Raw genomic sequence first — 15,988 nt, forward strand, 5'->3', positions numbered from 1 at the left:
TTAAAATGTTTTCATCGGAACTGTAACTGGAAGGAATATCCAAAATAGGGGACAGGAATTCAAATAAGTACCTCTAGATCCTATGATGTGCTTTCATCCAGAGAAATATAACTAGTAATCATCTCTGCAAATGTAATATTGTATGTAATAATATGTATAATACGTGATATAATATGTATTGTGCATTAAAAGTGCTAAAAGTAAGAAAGGACTTGGCTCTGGAGAATTTTCTCTCACGCTCACGTCCCCACTACCTTAATAGGATTCATCAGATTAATCACAAGCTGGAACCTGAGTGAGTAATTCGAACGTTCAACCTAATATCACTTAGTGCACACAGTTATGAGACAACATGGAGGTTAATAGAAAAAAGCTTCGTGTTTAGGATAAGTGCACGTCGAGTGTTAAACCAATTCATCACTCTAGACAAAGCTGAAGAAAAGCTGGAGCATTATCACATTATCATCCATATGTCCGGGTGCTTGTTTCCTTTAAAGGCATCACCCAACGAATCTGAGGTGGTACGGATTTCAGGTGGGGTATACGTATACGGGATAGTAGATTATGGAGAGGGGGTGATTCCGTCCATTCCTTCCTAATTGCCGTAAAAAACGGCCCGGAATATGCGGCTTCGGGCGTTCTGGCGCACTTTTCTCTACGAGGAGTTCGACTGGAGCGCGCCAGCCTTGTACGGCGCCGGATCTTCCGGGCCGTTTTTTAAACCAATTAGCAAGAAATAGACGGAATCACCCAACTACTCCACCAGAAATCTGCACCACTTCAAATTCGTGGGGTGATGCCTTTAAAAGTGAAACGCACCTGAGATTCTTCCTCCAAATCCCGAAGTCCTAAGGTTGTGATCCCCTCAAAGAGTGGTTCATCGACTTTCGTTACTCTTGAACGACTAGCTACGTATTAGATAGGGCAAAAAAATTTTGAAAAAAAGCTGATGGGTTATCAAGATTGGCCGAATAACTTCATATCGGGGTCAAACGGAGAATCGACGAGTAGAAAACGAAACGAGCGAAACTTAGGAACGGAGGTGGAAAGAAGAGCCACAACAACTCTATTGATACTGTAAACTACAAGTTAGCGTGGAAAGAAGGAGTAGGGAGTGGTCAAATGTCAAATTTCCGATGTCAAACAACTCTCGCACAGACAAGGTACGAGGCGCGTTGTTCCGAAGATTACAGTAATTATGGGCACTGCGAAGTGGTGCTTAAAAATCCGTTATCTGCTCGTGGCGGCGCTCTTTGTACTGGGCACGACGCACAAGAGTGCACGTTTTTGGGACGTACAAATTATGAAGCCTAGAGTGTTATATGGCCGAATATATTGTGTTATATATAACGCTACACCCGGCTTATACGGATATATTGTATATATTCTGTTATATACATATATATATATATATATATATATATATATATATATATATATATATATATATAACACAATATATACAATATATATCCATACAAGCCGGGTGTAGTGCAGTCGCTAAGATATCTGACTGTGACTGCATGATCGATCGATGGTTCGAGACTTCCCCAGTGAAAACCAGACCTTTCGTTGGGTCGATAAGGTGGTAGCAGACTTGTTTGGGAGGATAAAAACACTGAATCGACACATTGGCTGGATCTTGCAATGGATATCTTCGAAATTGGACTACTCTATTGTTTCTGAGGAGAATTCAGCGGTTGGTTTTTGTTGGGAGGAAGTGCGTTGACAAGATTAGACATACGTTCTTGATCCTTAAGTACTCTGAATTATTACCTTGATTACCTTGACTCCCGTTGATCTTCGAAATGGTCGAGCGGGCGCCAGTAATTCTTCCATTTGTCCCGATCGCGTGCCAGAGTAGCCCAGGGGTTCCTCCTTTCGCGTGGGACACGAAGAGCATCATATTTTTCTTTGAAGGCGTTCGTGAAGAAATCTGACCATCGGGTCGGCGGTCTTCCTGTAGTGCGCTTAATATCGCGGGGAACCCAGTCGCTCACGGCTCTGGTCCAACGGTTGTCATTAAAGCGCATCACGTGTCCGGCCCACCTTATTTTACTTTCCTTGGCAAACGCGGCGGCGTCTCTAATCTTCGATCGCTGACGTAGGAGAGAACTTCGAATCCCGTCCCTCACTTGCGTGAAACGGGATACTCCTAGCATCACTCTCTCAATTGCGCGTTCAATGACGCTCACCGCGTTTTCTTCCTGCTTGCGAAATGCCCAGGTTTCCTAAGCATAGGTCAAAGCAGGAAGTACGGTGGTGTTGAAGAGGTGAGCACGGAGCCGGGTGTTCCTGGTCTTCTTCACTACATCCTCGATGCTCTTGTACGCTCCCCAAGCCGCTCGTCTCCTCCTGCCCAGCTCGGGGGTCAGGTCGTTCATCATGTTTAGTTCCCGACCTAGATAAACGTAGCTGGTGCATTCAGATATGTTCGTTCCGTTGAGCGTGAATGGGGCATCCGAGACCCATCCGTTCCGCATGAACATCGTCTTTTGTAGATTCAGCTGAAGACCGATGCGTCCACATGTTTCGTCGAATTCGGTCAGCATTCGTTCCGCTTGGCTCATGCTAGGTGTTATCAGTACGATGTCATCAGCAAAGCGCAAATGGTGTAGCTGCCGACCATCAACCTTCACTCCCATGTCGTCCCATTCCAATTTTCGCATTGCGTTCTCGAGGGTGGCTGTGAATATTTTGGGTGAAATTGTATCACCCTGTTCAGACCCCCCTCTTCACGTCAATGATGATGTTCTTGTAGAATGGCGAATTTCCGGTCGTGAAGTTACTGTACAACTCTCGAAGTATCTTCATGTACTGAGTAGGGACGCCTTGGTTGTCCAAGGCTTCCACGACCGCTTCCGTCTCAACTGAGTCGAAGGCCTTTTTCAAGTCGATGAAGGTGAGACAGAGCGGCATCTTGTACTCTCGTGATACCTCGATGAGTTTCGAAACAGTGTGAATGTGGTCAATCGTGCTGAATCCTTTTCGAAACTCTGCTTGCTCGCATGGCTGTCCTTCATCCAGGACTTTTTCAATCCTATCAAGGATCACTCTTGTAAAGAGCTTGTAGATGACGGACAGTAGGCAGATTGGACGATAGTTGCCGATGTCATGTGGATCTCCCTTTTTATACAACAACACGGTCTTGCTGGTCTTCCACTGTTTAGGAACCTTGCATTTCGACAGATAACGTGTAAAGAGCCTCGCCAGGGTGTTGATGAGTACTGACGGAAGGCTCTTCAGGTGTTCTGGTCTTATTCTGTCGGGACCGGGTGCCGTACGATTTCTTACCGACATGATAGCATGTCGGACTTCGGAAGAGAGCACCTTTGGAATGACTTGTCCGTCTTCCCTCAGATGGTGAGGAGGCAAGCAGACATGGCTGTCGAAGAGATCAGAGTAGAAGTCGTAGATGATTTTCTCCATCCCCCTTCTCGATGCAATGGCTGTTCCCTTTGGGTTCCGGAGAGCAGTCATCCTCGTCTTGCGACTGGCGAAGTCTCCACGGGCATAGCGGATGCTTTTCCCCGCCTCTGCAGCTTCAGCCAGCACTTCTGCTCTTCTCTCTTTAAGGTCTTCCTTTATCGCCTCTCTGCAAAGCCTTGCGAGCTCGGACGTGAGTTCTTGGTTCCCTGCGGCTTGTGCTGCTCCACGCTGGCGCATCAGCTCAGGAGTTTCAAGAGACAGGCGTCTATTGGTGGTTTTAAAACTCTCAGCCTTCTTCGCGCAGTCGTGAAGGTGTTCAACAAGCCGGTTATATTCCTCGTTGATGTTATCCGTTGTGGAATCTTCCCAAAAGCCGGCTAGCGTAGCGAAGAGATCCCAGTTGATGGTAGTCCTGGGATTTCTCTCTCTGAACTTGGCGGCTTTCTCTGCTCTCCTTGTGAAGGAAAATCTTCCTCGAAGGAGGCGATGGTCCGATCCCGTATTAAACTTTGGTACAACAGCGACGTCCGTCAGGCAGAACCTTTTATTGACAATGATGTGGTCTATTTCATTACGGTACCCTCCACCGGGTGACTCTCATGTCCAACGTAGAGAGGAGGGCTTCTGGAATTGCGAGTTCCCATGGATGGTCTTAGTCGTCATGATGAACTCGGAGAGCCTCTCCCCCTGGTCATTCCATTGTAGGCCGTGGGTCCCGATGTGAAGTTCCTTCGGCGTTCTTCTTGGGCCAACTTTGGCGTTGAAATCGCCAATTATGACCTTGTAGAAGGCATGATCTTCTCGGTAGAACTTCTCCAGGTCCACATAGAAAGCTTCGACTCCTTCTTCTTCGTAGCTTGATGTTGGAGCGTAAACGAAGAAGATAGTCAAAGCTAGTGTTGGACCACATCTTCTCATCCGCAGACGTCTGATTCGGGTCGTAAGTTGTTCGAAAGAGTCGATGTTCTTTGCCGTTCTCGTGTTGACGAGGACGCCGACTCCACCAACACCTCTACTGTCGCATGTTCCTAAGAACAGTTCTTCTCCACTTTCATATACGGCGTTGAGAGGGTGACGTCGTCTCGTCTCGGTCAGTCCGATGACGTCGTACTTGATCTTCTTGGCTTGCATAATCAGATCTTCGATGGCCGCTTCCGATGCAAGCGTACGTGCGTTATAAGTACAGATCGCCATCCTAGTTCTTTTCCGTTTCGGTAGCCTATATGACTCCTACAACCCCGTCCTTCCTGGCGCTACCGCACCAGTCTTTCCTCTGGAATCAGGAGACTCTTTTCTATTACTGTGACATGCAAAAAGATTTTAAAACCCATGGGCAGGTTGCAAGCCTCCAGTTCCATGAGTTTTCGGGAGAACTTCCGTTCTCCCGGAGTGGGCATGTGGAGCTTATTTCTTGGAGGCGACTCCAAACCGCCTCCCTTGCACCTCCCAGTCACTTGATTGCAGGCTTTTGGCCGGACTGACGTGCGGGATACAAGGATGTCATGAGTCAGTCCTGGCTCAGCAAAAACAGGGAGTCCATCCCCTGAATCCACCTGCGTCTCTGGGCAAGCACAAGGTCGCTTTTGGTCCGCGATTAGCCCCCTATCCGCCACCCGGGGACGCGCCACGTAGCCTCGCGACTAACCGGCTGTGATCCCTCTAGTGAGGGAGATCCGTAGACTCTGAATTATATAGTATTATAATCAGCGTATCCATTCCAAACGGGTTGTAACGGCAGACTTTATATATCCATATATTGTGAGAAGGTGCTGTCATGCAGCCTACTGCCAGGTAGTATGCTCTGATAGTTTCAGTGCCTAAAGGAAACATGTACTTTTTGGCAGTTTTTTTTTATAACAAATTAAAGCTGAAAATGGTCGAGGATAGAAATTTTGGATTGAAAACATAGAACGACGACGAACGACTTGATTCTGCACCGTTGACCACCTGTATGAAAATGCAGGCGATTGCATCAAGCAGTAGCAACTCACCATATCTGAACTATGTGGTTCTTGATGTTCTACGGTCTTTGCAGCAACGAACCCTACGATTTGTGAAATATCTCAGTTCAACATGATCGCGAACGTGAAACAATAACCTTTAGATGGCTTTGTCCACTGTTTTATATTTCGAGGACTTTTTTGGTCCTTGTCAGGGTGACATTCATGGTTGAATAGTGATAGGACAATGAAGGATTTGTTGAGTTCAAAATATCCACTCCAAGTGGTCAAAGTAAAGTGGATAAAGTGCACTGCGTTGATCAATCCCCGCGAGGACGCTTCTACGCGTTCGACTTCGTTACGGAAGCGTTTGAGTTTCTATGAATGAATGCAGTTTTTTTCCGTTTTTTTTTTCAAATCAGAAGGCAAAACAGTGACTTCCGAGTACGTAAATGTAGTGGAGAAAGTGTGCCAGTCGCAGTTTTTCGCTCCCTCTCCGAATGCACTTTTGGAACAATCTGCTTTTTTCCCTGTGACAGCTTCGAAGCTGACATTTCCCACAAATTTACTTGTCAATGATTCCAACGTTTGTTTTCTTTTCTTTTGTTGAAAGGAGAAAATGTAGGAGTTCGAAAAGTACGTAGGCGATCTGTGAGGAAAGATCCAATCCCTGGGAAGAATTCCCCGGAGAAAGAAAAGTGCATATTACTGGTTGCTGGAAGAACTGTAGAAAAACGAAGAAAATGAACTTTATTCTGAAGTTTTCTGAGACACCTCACATCTGGAATAGTTATATGAACCAGATGTTCAGGAGGCTGGTAGCCAGATCTGTTTGATGACGCCTTTTATTGTGCAGAGTTAGAAATTGTCATATTTCGACGAAGCACACAACCTTCTCTTTCGATCCTCCTTTGACGAGCTCTCAAAAACGGTTTCATTTTAGAACACGAAGTCAGAATATTGTTGATCTAATGTCCTCCCACCTCCTCATAATAGCCCCCCACCCCATCTTAAGGATCTATCGGCTAGAAAGCCGTTCATACTCCACTTTTACATGAACTACAATTCCGTCGTCCTGACAATCTTTGATTTTTTCTTCTGCCTTTCTGTGACGAACTGACTGGTCATTTAAGAATAAGGAAAGTAACTACGCCTTAATTAAAGGATCCATAGCATGAAGCTTGTGATGTTAGGATCTGTCCATTAAAAGATAGGATTGGAGTGCAGATTAGAAGTATGAGCATCTCCCGCTCAATTTGCTTTAAGCATCCCGAAAAACGGCATAGGAAACGGCCTTCTGTTGCAAATTCTCCTACGAGACACCCCATAACAAGCGCGCTGCATTTGCAAGCGATTGGACGATAATCAATGAGATCTCTCCAGAAATCTGTCCGAGTAAGATCGATCGATAGGGTGTTTAGGAACCAACCAGATTATCGTCCAATCGCGTGCTCAAAGATGCCTCGTTGAAAATATCGTACATTCACGCCGCTTTTAGCACCATTTTTCAGGACGACTAGAGAGTGATAGAGTGTGAACACGCTCATACTGGTAACCCAGACTTCTAACCTTATCCCTTCGTTCCAGATTTGGGAGAAGAATTTTACTCGGGCAGCTTCCACCGTTCATAGTAGGAAAAGGGCGTGAGAACACTTCAAGTCCCAGCAGAACGAGGAGGAGGGAGGCCAGCATCAAGTAGTGTTTTATACGTGTTCTGATTAACAGTTCGCTATTTTAGCTTTAAATTTTAAACTTCGATGAACTTTGTGTGTATTGAAATACATAAACGAATGTGTTGAGAAGATGGTTATGTTCTGCTCTAATATCAAAAACGGTATCGATTGTGATCATTCGTCTACTCGTCGAAATTTCGACTTAGCTTTTTCTCGGTGGACTGGTGGTCTTTCCTTTATGTCTTAAGTTTCAAGCAGAACGCAGTTGCTTGTTATTTTTGTCCAGCTGTCATAATAGAAAAGCACCTGGTGTCCTGGTCATCCTATTTTCCCCCTTGAGTCCAATGTTCCTGATCGTTCACTCAACGGTAGAACTCTGAGTTCTTCCTTTTCTCCATAAATGAAACGGAAAACTCTTAGCATCATCGCTTTAAGCAAGAGATCAATGACGTTGATCGCAATTTCCTCCTGTTTGCGAATCGCCCATGTTCCTGAAACGTAGCTCAAGCAGAAAAATAGGTGGTGTTAAAGAAATGAGTGAGGTCATGCGTTCCTGATCTTCTTCACTATATCCTTTGATGCTCTTGCAAGGCTATAACAGAAGGAGTTCGTTACCCACCGTCAGCTCTTGAATTACGTAAATCCTCACGTTAGGGAGTGGACCTAAGTATAAGTTAACTGTGATGAGTAATTGAATTCCATGGTGAAGGCAATGTTTCTAATTTCGGAATATCGCAATTTATGTTACTGTCTCTGTTTTAATCTCCTTCGAAATACGTGTTGATGCGATACATTAGAAGGAATAACTGTTTCTTCTATGTTTACAGACTTCCATGTGGTGAGAAACGACCTGAATCTCGGTGCAGTTGCGCAGTAAGAGGGCTGCGCTCGAACCTTCGTCATTTTTACGACGGTTAAGGAAAGACGAGCGGAACCGCGCTGGTTTCCGCAATCTACAACTCGAACCCTAGTCTATCGCTGTGATTTCGGCACCACGTCAAAATTGTGACACGCCCTTTGGTAGCGTAGTGGACAACGAAGACTAAACCTACTTGTAGAAGAAAGATTTTCAGAGAAATATGATCCTTCCCTGTTTTTGAAAACATTTATTTGTTAAAGACGTTACCGTATTTCTGTGTAGAACAATATAACGTCCTGCTCATGTCGATTCATGCTCCAATATTGCGGAAAGGTTTGCATACGAGCCAACATAACGACGAGGTTTCGAGTCATCCGCAGACGTCTGCGAGTGCGTCATTGTAGCACAGTTTGAGGCTCGTTTCCGAAAAGATGGGGGGGGGGGGGGGAGCGAGAATGCCAACGCACGGAAGTCTACTGTGGTTCTGTCGGAAGCAAAGGATTGGAGTCGTTGTAACTGCGAATTTTGATTTTTGTATTCTGAAGGGACCAGGTGTGGCGCAGTCGGTAGTTAGTCCGGCTGTGACTGCGCGATCGATCAATGGTTCGACACCGCCCTAGTGCCAACCAAACCTTTCATCCCTCCGCAGCCGATAAATTGGTACCAGGCCTGTCTGGGAGGATAAAATCACTGACATAACACATCAGCTAGTCTCCGTTCCTGTGGGTCACCTTCCCACAAAAATCCGTTAACTTTGATGTCAGCGTGGTCGCCGATAAACACTCCATGCTGAATTCTGATAGAACAACGGAGGAAGCAGAGTGAATGTTCTTTTCTCAAGTTTCTTTTCGACTGTGGTAGTTCCTCTTTTTTTCTTTACGCTCTTTCCGATGTTGGAAAAATGGAACACGCTCAATTTTACTAATTGATGACCTGTCGAGAGCACTTTGCGAATGAGGAAGGAACTGGTATCTGCCTCATCTCCTATTTTTTTGACTCTAATACATGGTACTATAGTGTGCAACAGTATATTTTTTAAAAATTTTTTAGACGTTTGGATTTTTCGATACCGTTCTATCTTTGAAAATTCTTTTTCTTTTACTCCCAAATTCCTGTTCTGATTTTACTTAGTATTTCACTGTATGCAAATTTTCAAATGCGGATCAATAAACACAACTCAAAATAGTACTTCTTTACAAACGTGGGAACGTGTTTTCAATCGCAGATGAAAACTTTGATCATGTAGCTTGAATATTTCGTGTTCTCCGGGAAAAAAAAAACTAAATAGTTCTTCTCAGGATGGTCAATTTGCCTACAGTAAGAATAAAAGCAGGATTTAACACTTTTTTATAATTCTCTGTTGACTGTTTTCACTCTTCTTTTTCAGAATTTCTTTTGTATTCCAAGTTTATCTTTCAGTCGTTTTTTTCGCCTCGTCATTAAGTAACCACATTATAGAGGGCATAGTGAGATTTTTTCAAAAAAATTTCGGTCAAAATTAACAAAGAATGCTAGAAATTCATGCTTAATTAAAATTGTTGAAACAATTTCAATTAAATGTTCTTTATGGAAAACAGTAACGGTGAATAAATTTAAAATTCTTGAATGGTGAATCATAATGCATGGATATTTCATTTCCTGACTCCCATCATACTTCTGGAAGTCTAATGGACCTGCGGAATAAAAAAACCTGTAAGAGTTGTTCTTATAACGATAGGTTATTCTTCTCGGAAATTTCTAATTTGATCAACTGACCAAATGATCAGAACTTCATTGATCGAATGAGATCAACTGGGAGATTCCAAGAATTCACTAGACGTTGAAATGAATGAGTGAAACCGGTCTAGGAGCATCGTTGATGCACTCACTGTCCGTCAGTCGTCGTTATTGACATTGTAGTGGCGAAAATTCGTCTGCGCGCTCGAGAATTATCTCATCACCCCCAGCAGCGACGCACCGGCGCCGATCAGGTTCTGCCACTGCCGCCGCCAGCGTCAATGCCCCGAATTCTTTTCACACCTGATTCCACCTATCAGTAGATCTCTATCAATATTTGAAGATCATCCTTCCTCTCGCTGTTCCTATGAGAAACTTTGAAACGACTGGAAATTGCCAGTATTGTGGATTTTTTTCTTTGATCTACATTTACTCTATTTTTCCTGCGATATGTTTATATGTGTTGCGAAAAACAATTTGCAGAGTGATCGTAACTATCACTTTTTTTAAAATAATGTCAACAAATAAATATCGTTTCATCTATGAGATTCTTTATGAAAACATGACCTTGAAGAATATGACCGTTAAGAATGTTCTAGAAAATGAAAAGAAAAAACAGCGAGAAATCCACGTCAAGAAACATCCAACAATAACGAACAGAAGCTCTTTTTCCTTTACAATGAACAGAACACAAGCGATATTTTTTGTTCAAACAGGGAAAAAAAAACTTTTCTTGCTGGATATTTACCACTACTACTTGCTGTAACAATTGTGGTGGGGTATGATTCATCGGAAGTTTCTGCTTGAGTTTTTCCGTCGAACTGAGTTATCTCATTGACTTTTTTCTGGCAATAACTGGAATAGGATAATAACTGTACGACAATAACTGTACGACTTTGTGATTCATTCTTTTCCCTTCAAAACATCCAATATTTTACTAGTTGTAAATATTAAAGCGTGAACGCAGTAGAATTGCTGCGCACGACGTACACGCATCGTTTTGTATGTATGAATGCCTGTTATCCAGAGGCATTCAGGATACATAATGGAGTAGCTGCTCCTCTAATTGTAAACACGTATATAAGCTTAGTTTCACAAGCTACAATCTCTCTGCACGAAAAATTCATTAAATAGTAAGTTTAACTTAGCGGATTCCTATTTCTGTTGTTGTTGTTGTTGTTTTGTTCTGGGTTTTCTTTTATCTTTTGTTCGAAGGAGTTTCTATAGTTCACTGTTTATGTAAATTAAAGTGTAAAAGTATGCCTTAAAAAACTAAATTGATGAATTAAATTAAAATTGTGAACTTATACCAGAACGTTGTCGCATTTCCTTAGAAATGCATCCAGAATGTTCCGTAACGCTTGGCACAGAACTATAGCAGGTAAATTTTAGAGAGAGAACGGAGCACCAGTGTGGAGTTACCTTAAATAATGTTGTTACGATATTCCTACGACCTTTTCTAGAAGTCACAGATGTTTTTTGAATTCGTCTTGAATTGACTTTTGAATTCTTGAAGTTGAATGTGTAGCTGCAAAGTTAAGAAAGTAGGTGAGTATTTCTCAGAAAAAAAATCGAGTCCCGATTTCTTACGTTTTTTTTTGTAAGAATAGGAAGAATAAATGTAAAAATACGAAATAGCGACTAATGAAATATTTATTGTTAAGTTTTTGTACATTTGAATGTCGTATTTTGGTTTCTCATAAGTCCATTTTTCAATTGAAAATGCTAGCATTTTCTCGGTAGCACTGTGTTTAAAATCAATTCTTTGGAACAATTAACATTTATCGGAAGTATATTCACTCAACGCGATGGATTTTACTGGTTTTTCTTTGCTTCAAGCGTCATTAGCGCTGCACGTTCTTAGGATTTTCAGAAAATTACCGACTCCTCAAAGTTCCAAATAAAGTGTTATAGCAATCGTCTTTCAAAGATTCAGACGCATTACCGTAGAGGTTTTCTGAAAAATCATAATCACTTTGAGCAATGACAACCAAGATCTCCTGCTTCTATTGGGTTTAGTTCAGAAACTGATGACAGAACACCTACAACACTTATCCGCACTTCTCCTACTCGCCTTTAGGAAGGTAAGAGATGCTCAGTTAATATCAAATGTGTTCAGCGCGTAAAGGCGACGTATTTGCCGCAACGCGTGCTCTTGCTGAGGCTCACATACACACACTAAACGACCCACCCATTTCTTCTTCCGTCTACCTTGAAACTTGCCCCAATCGAAAACGCTTAATGTGGTTTGAACATATTCAGTGCCAACTGCACGCAAGATATAAACGAGAAAGATATCAAAATCTCCTTGTGTTTTATCAGCACACCACCACGGCAATGCTGGACTCTTTCCCCAAAAGATAATGTCAGGGATGTAGATCACGAAAATGATTACGATCACGCTCCATTCCCTCCTAGTTGTCCTGCGAAGCAGCCAATTTTCTCACAGGGCACCTGACACCGTGTCACGTATGCGAGAGCAGGCACCTCCGCCACACCTGCGAATGAGAAGTAAACTAACGGGCTGCCGACGCTGTCTGTCAGCGTCGTGACAAGTTTTCAGGTGCGTCGTAGAGAAATCCGAGGCCTTATTCGACGCCGTTTCCCAGGACAGTGAGAGAGGGTGGGGGAGGGGAATTGAGTGTGATCTACCAATACTCGTGATCTACACCCTTAAACCTGTCTTTCTGCGGGATTATTTCAACATAGTCGTGTATGCAACCTCTAAAGACGAATTTCATGAAATTGACGATATTGGGATTTGTAAGCAGATCATCATCGAAGCATCATTGAGGACACGGGCGTAGTAAAAAGATGGCACTCCTTAAAGGCATCACTCCACGAATCTGAGGTGATACGGATTTCAGGCGGAGTATTCGTATACGGGATTGTAGATTATGGGGAGGGGGTGATTCCGTCCATTTCTTCCTAACTGCCGTAAAAAACGGTCCGAAAGATGCGGCGTGTGCACAAGGCTGGCGCGCTCCAATTGAACTCCTTGTAGAAAATAGCGCGCCGGAACGCTCGAAACCGTATCTTCCGGGCCGTTTTTTTACGGCGATTAGGAAGAAATGGACGGAGTCACCCCCTCTCCTTAATCTGCGATCCTGCATACGAATACTCCACCTGAAATCCGTATCACCTCGGATTCGTGGGGTGATGCCTTTAATCTGCCATTACATAATCGCAGTTTTTGTCACTTACTCCAGTTATATTAGTTGGATTATAAACGTTGAATGCGGACGGATTGACCCATTTTCTATCATGCTATATAATAACGCACTTAGTCCGTGTGTGTGTGTGTTTGTGTGTGTATGTGTGTGTGTGTTTTTGTCTGTGTGTCACGAAAATACTCCATAATGATGCAAAACTCTGCACCCGTGAGGTGCCGAACCGTCGCCATGCACCTGATAGGCGAGCAGTCTACCTCTTCACCAGTGCCCAAAGTTATAAAACAATTTATTTAGGCTCTGATAAGGCTAATTTCTTTCTCTCATGTGTTAGTAAGGAAAAATAAACTTTTATGTGAATGTATACTCCCAAATTTGCAAACTATCATGCTGTATAATAACGGGCTTATTCTGTCACGTGTGTGAGTCTGTGTATGTGTGTGTATCAGTCAAGAAATTCCAAAAATAGAGGGAGACGGATACCATGGTTTGGTGCACTGGAACCTCAACGCGATAAAATTGGGTGAAACGGGTCCTACGGCGTCGAATCCGTGATCCGGCGCCAGATAGATGTAAAATTTGGTGCGACGGATACCATGGGGCCGGAATGGTGCACCGGTGCCACAAAGTTATAGAGTGAGGAGAGACGGTTTCCGCTGCGCCCGATTGGTGCTCGGGAGCCCCAACGCAGTAGAATGGGTTTCTATGGTTCCTTCACACATCTATTTCCCAGCATGTCTCCCTAACGCTGCTATTTAAGCCATTCGCACGTGTGTTTCCTCCTTTGGCTTAAATACAATACATAATAGCCAACAGTTTACGCGATCTGACGTATCTGACGTAGAACGTATTTTTATCACTACGATGGCGATATTCACGTCATTTCATGTTAGCGCATCGTCTTTGCTAATAGTTGAGAACGAAGGAAACTCATACTTTGAATAATGTTTTCAAATTGTAGAGGTTTGAAAGGAACATAGATGTAAAATCAAGTTTGATTGTTCTCCAAATATAGAACTGAGCGTTTAAGGAAAAACCATAAAATCTTTCACCTATGCTTAAATTTTGGGGTAAAAAAATTGAAGAAAGCGTTGATAGAAAAAAGCAATTCTAATCTTACAAAAAAAAATGTCGTTACTGTTATTTCTTTCTGATCTGTAAAGGCGAGCGGAGCGAACACCAAAAAAAGACTGAAGTCCGGCTTTAGCCGGACGTTCAGGCTGGTCCCATAATAAATTACTCAGGATTGCGGGATCACACAAGGGTGTATCATTCTTTTTTTTCCAGATTACTGAAGGGAATTAACCGTTATCACGTTCATACCCGTACCCCTCTGGATTCGTGGACAGATCCCAACATCGTCAATTTCGCGATACGCGGCCTTTAAGAAAGGCTTGAACATTGCTACTCTCCACCACCTGTCATAACTTTTTGGCCGATAAAGAGATTTCTCTTTTTTTCACTTAGAAGATGTTTTTTGTGCAAAAACTCTTCTCCAAAGTGATATATTCTCCTTCGCGCAGACCGAGCGCAGCCAAATTAATGTGTTCTTGCAGATGGTGATGTTGAGCACTTGGGAACGCGCAAATGTCGTCCTTGGACTGATTAGTAGGAATTTTCCGTGTATCGGAGAATTTCCCTTTTCTTCCAAGCGCCGTTTCTTTAAAAGGCTCCTTAATACATAGGACAATCTTTCGGATTTCTTCGTAAGATTGAATTTTTTCTGGATATGTGATAAACAATTTAATTTTTTTTAAAGTAACACGAATCGAAATCCGAAATCTGTATAATTAATGCTGGCATTTTTTGCTGCGATGGTTTTTTTTAACGGAAAATTGCTTTAGAATGGAAATGATGGTTTTTTTTAAACCTCTCATGCAAGTTCGCTTAGGTTTGATTTATTTATTTTGAATGACCTCATTGAGCCAACATCATATAAGAAGAAATTATTAGTTAAAATCATGGATTTGGATTGATTCTCCTTGTACCTATAGAGTTTTACTTATTCTGCCTTGGACTCAGTCATCATTAGAGACTGGTTTGAAGGAGTGACATGATCTTCAGTGTAAACGAACTCTTCTTCCTATTCTTCAGCGTTTCTTCCGTTCGGTGGTGCGGTCTGCTTTACTGATTTGGTGACCAACTATGTACGGCCAAGGTGAATGTCGGCTACTTCACGTCAGTGTTAATCATACCAAGGTGACGGTATTTCGGAGGTACTCTCAGGTACGTCGTACGTACGTCTGGACACGTCTAGATTTACGCCGATTTACGGAGTGTCGCTGTCACCCCGCAGGACGTGACCGTACCATTGAAGGCGAGTTTCAAGCGACTGCTTCGCTATAGAAATCAGGCGTGGTGGTCTCTACCGAATGTCTTCGTTGCGAGTACGGTCAAGGCGAGTGACGCGAATCGTTCATCGTAACATTTTCGCATCAATGGCCTCGACAAACTATGTTTCACTACCTTAGCCGCGAGCAAACACTACTGCCAACCGTCATGCATGCAGCCCAGGGAGCTACATACTGGATGACGGTTCTGTACACCTTCGACTTGAGACTGTTGAAGATCTTCTTCTCATTGTGCACACTGGTACTTGATCGCCACCACTTTAACCATGCACTCTTTACGCTTACCCCGATACAATTTGAAAAAAGTGAGATAGTTGAAATGCGCTCTGTCGCGAAAGATTTCTATCCTGTCCGCCTGTGCCTCAAAAATTCCTCTTCCACTATTACACGCTCTTGCGTCGATTGCTGCACTGAAGCATGATTTATGTGATCGACAACGGACAATGCTGAACAGACTCTGCAATTATTTGGTCTCTCTGGAACCGCAGACGTGTTTTCAGTGCAATATTAGAACATTTCCCTAAAAAAGTCTGTCTTCGTTTTGTTGAAATATACGTCCTTTTTCTGGATTTTCTCCCTCTAATCAATTCGTAGTATTCTAGACTAGACTTCCTATTTAGTTAGGCACCGAAGCAAGGAGCGGTGAAGGTGGTTTCTAAGTACTTCTTGAATTTACTTATAAGCAAGAAACTGCTCGAAGCTCCAGACAAAGTTCTGGATAATAAAAAATCCAAATAGTCGAAATATAGACCACTATAGTTAAGGTCCAATTACCATCAAATCCTACTGTTCAGTGATTTTTCGAAAAGAAAAGAAACGTTACACCATCGCAATCGTTTAGGATCTTTCC

At 43.0% G+C, this 15,988-nt stretch overlaps 4 protein-coding genes across 5 annotated transcripts; all 4 read right to left on the reverse strand.

Moving 5' to 3' along the window:
* Positions 1-1,781: 1,781 nt before the first annotated feature.
* On the reverse strand, positions 1,782-2,162 carry RB195_011162 (uncharacterized protein; the record flags this gene model as incomplete). Its single annotated transcript, XM_064192468.1, has 1 exon — positions 1,782-2,162. One exon carries the CDS (start codon positions 2,160-2,162, stop codon positions 1,782-1,784), a length of 381 nt encoding a protein of 126 aa, XP_064050051.1.
* Positions 2,163-2,231: 69 nt separating this feature from the next.
* RB195_011163 (uncharacterized protein) lies at positions 2,232-2,669 on the reverse strand (the record flags this gene model as incomplete). The annotated part of the gene is made up of 1 exon (XM_064192469.1): positions 2,232-2,669. The coding sequence occupies one exon, from the start codon at positions 2,667-2,669 to the stop codon at positions 2,232-2,234; it is 438 nt and encodes a 145-aa protein (XP_064050052.1).
* Positions 2,670-2,721: 52 nt separating this feature from the next.
* Positions 2,722-3,666, reverse strand: RB195_011164 (uncharacterized protein; the record flags this gene model as incomplete). Its single annotated transcript, XM_064192470.1, has 1 exon — positions 2,722-3,666. The coding sequence occupies one exon, from the start codon at positions 3,664-3,666 to the stop codon at positions 2,722-2,724; it is 945 nt and encodes a 314-aa protein (XP_064050054.1).
* On the reverse strand, positions 2,722-4,623 carry RB195_011165 (uncharacterized protein; the record flags this gene model as incomplete). 2 transcript variants are annotated; one of them, XM_064192472.1, is made up of 2 exons in its annotated part: positions 2,722-3,970; positions 4,100-4,623. In XM_064192472.1, 2 exons carry the CDS (start codon positions 4,621-4,623, stop codon positions 2,722-2,724), a joined length of 1,773 nt encoding a protein of 590 aa, XP_064050053.1. The 2 variants fall into 2 exon arrangements, with proteins under 2 accessions (XP_064050053.1, XP_064050055.1); XM_064192471.1 differs by lacking the exon at positions 2,722-3,970 and having other exon boundaries at positions 4,027-4,623.
* Positions 4,624-15,988: the final 11,365 nt, after the last annotated feature.

The sequence above is a fragment of the Necator americanus genome, chromosome III (genome assembly GCF_031761385.1).
Source record: "Necator americanus strain Aroian chromosome III, whole genome shotgun sequence".
NCBI lineage: Eukaryota > Metazoa > Nematoda > Chromadorea > Rhabditida > Ancylostomatidae > Necator > Necator americanus.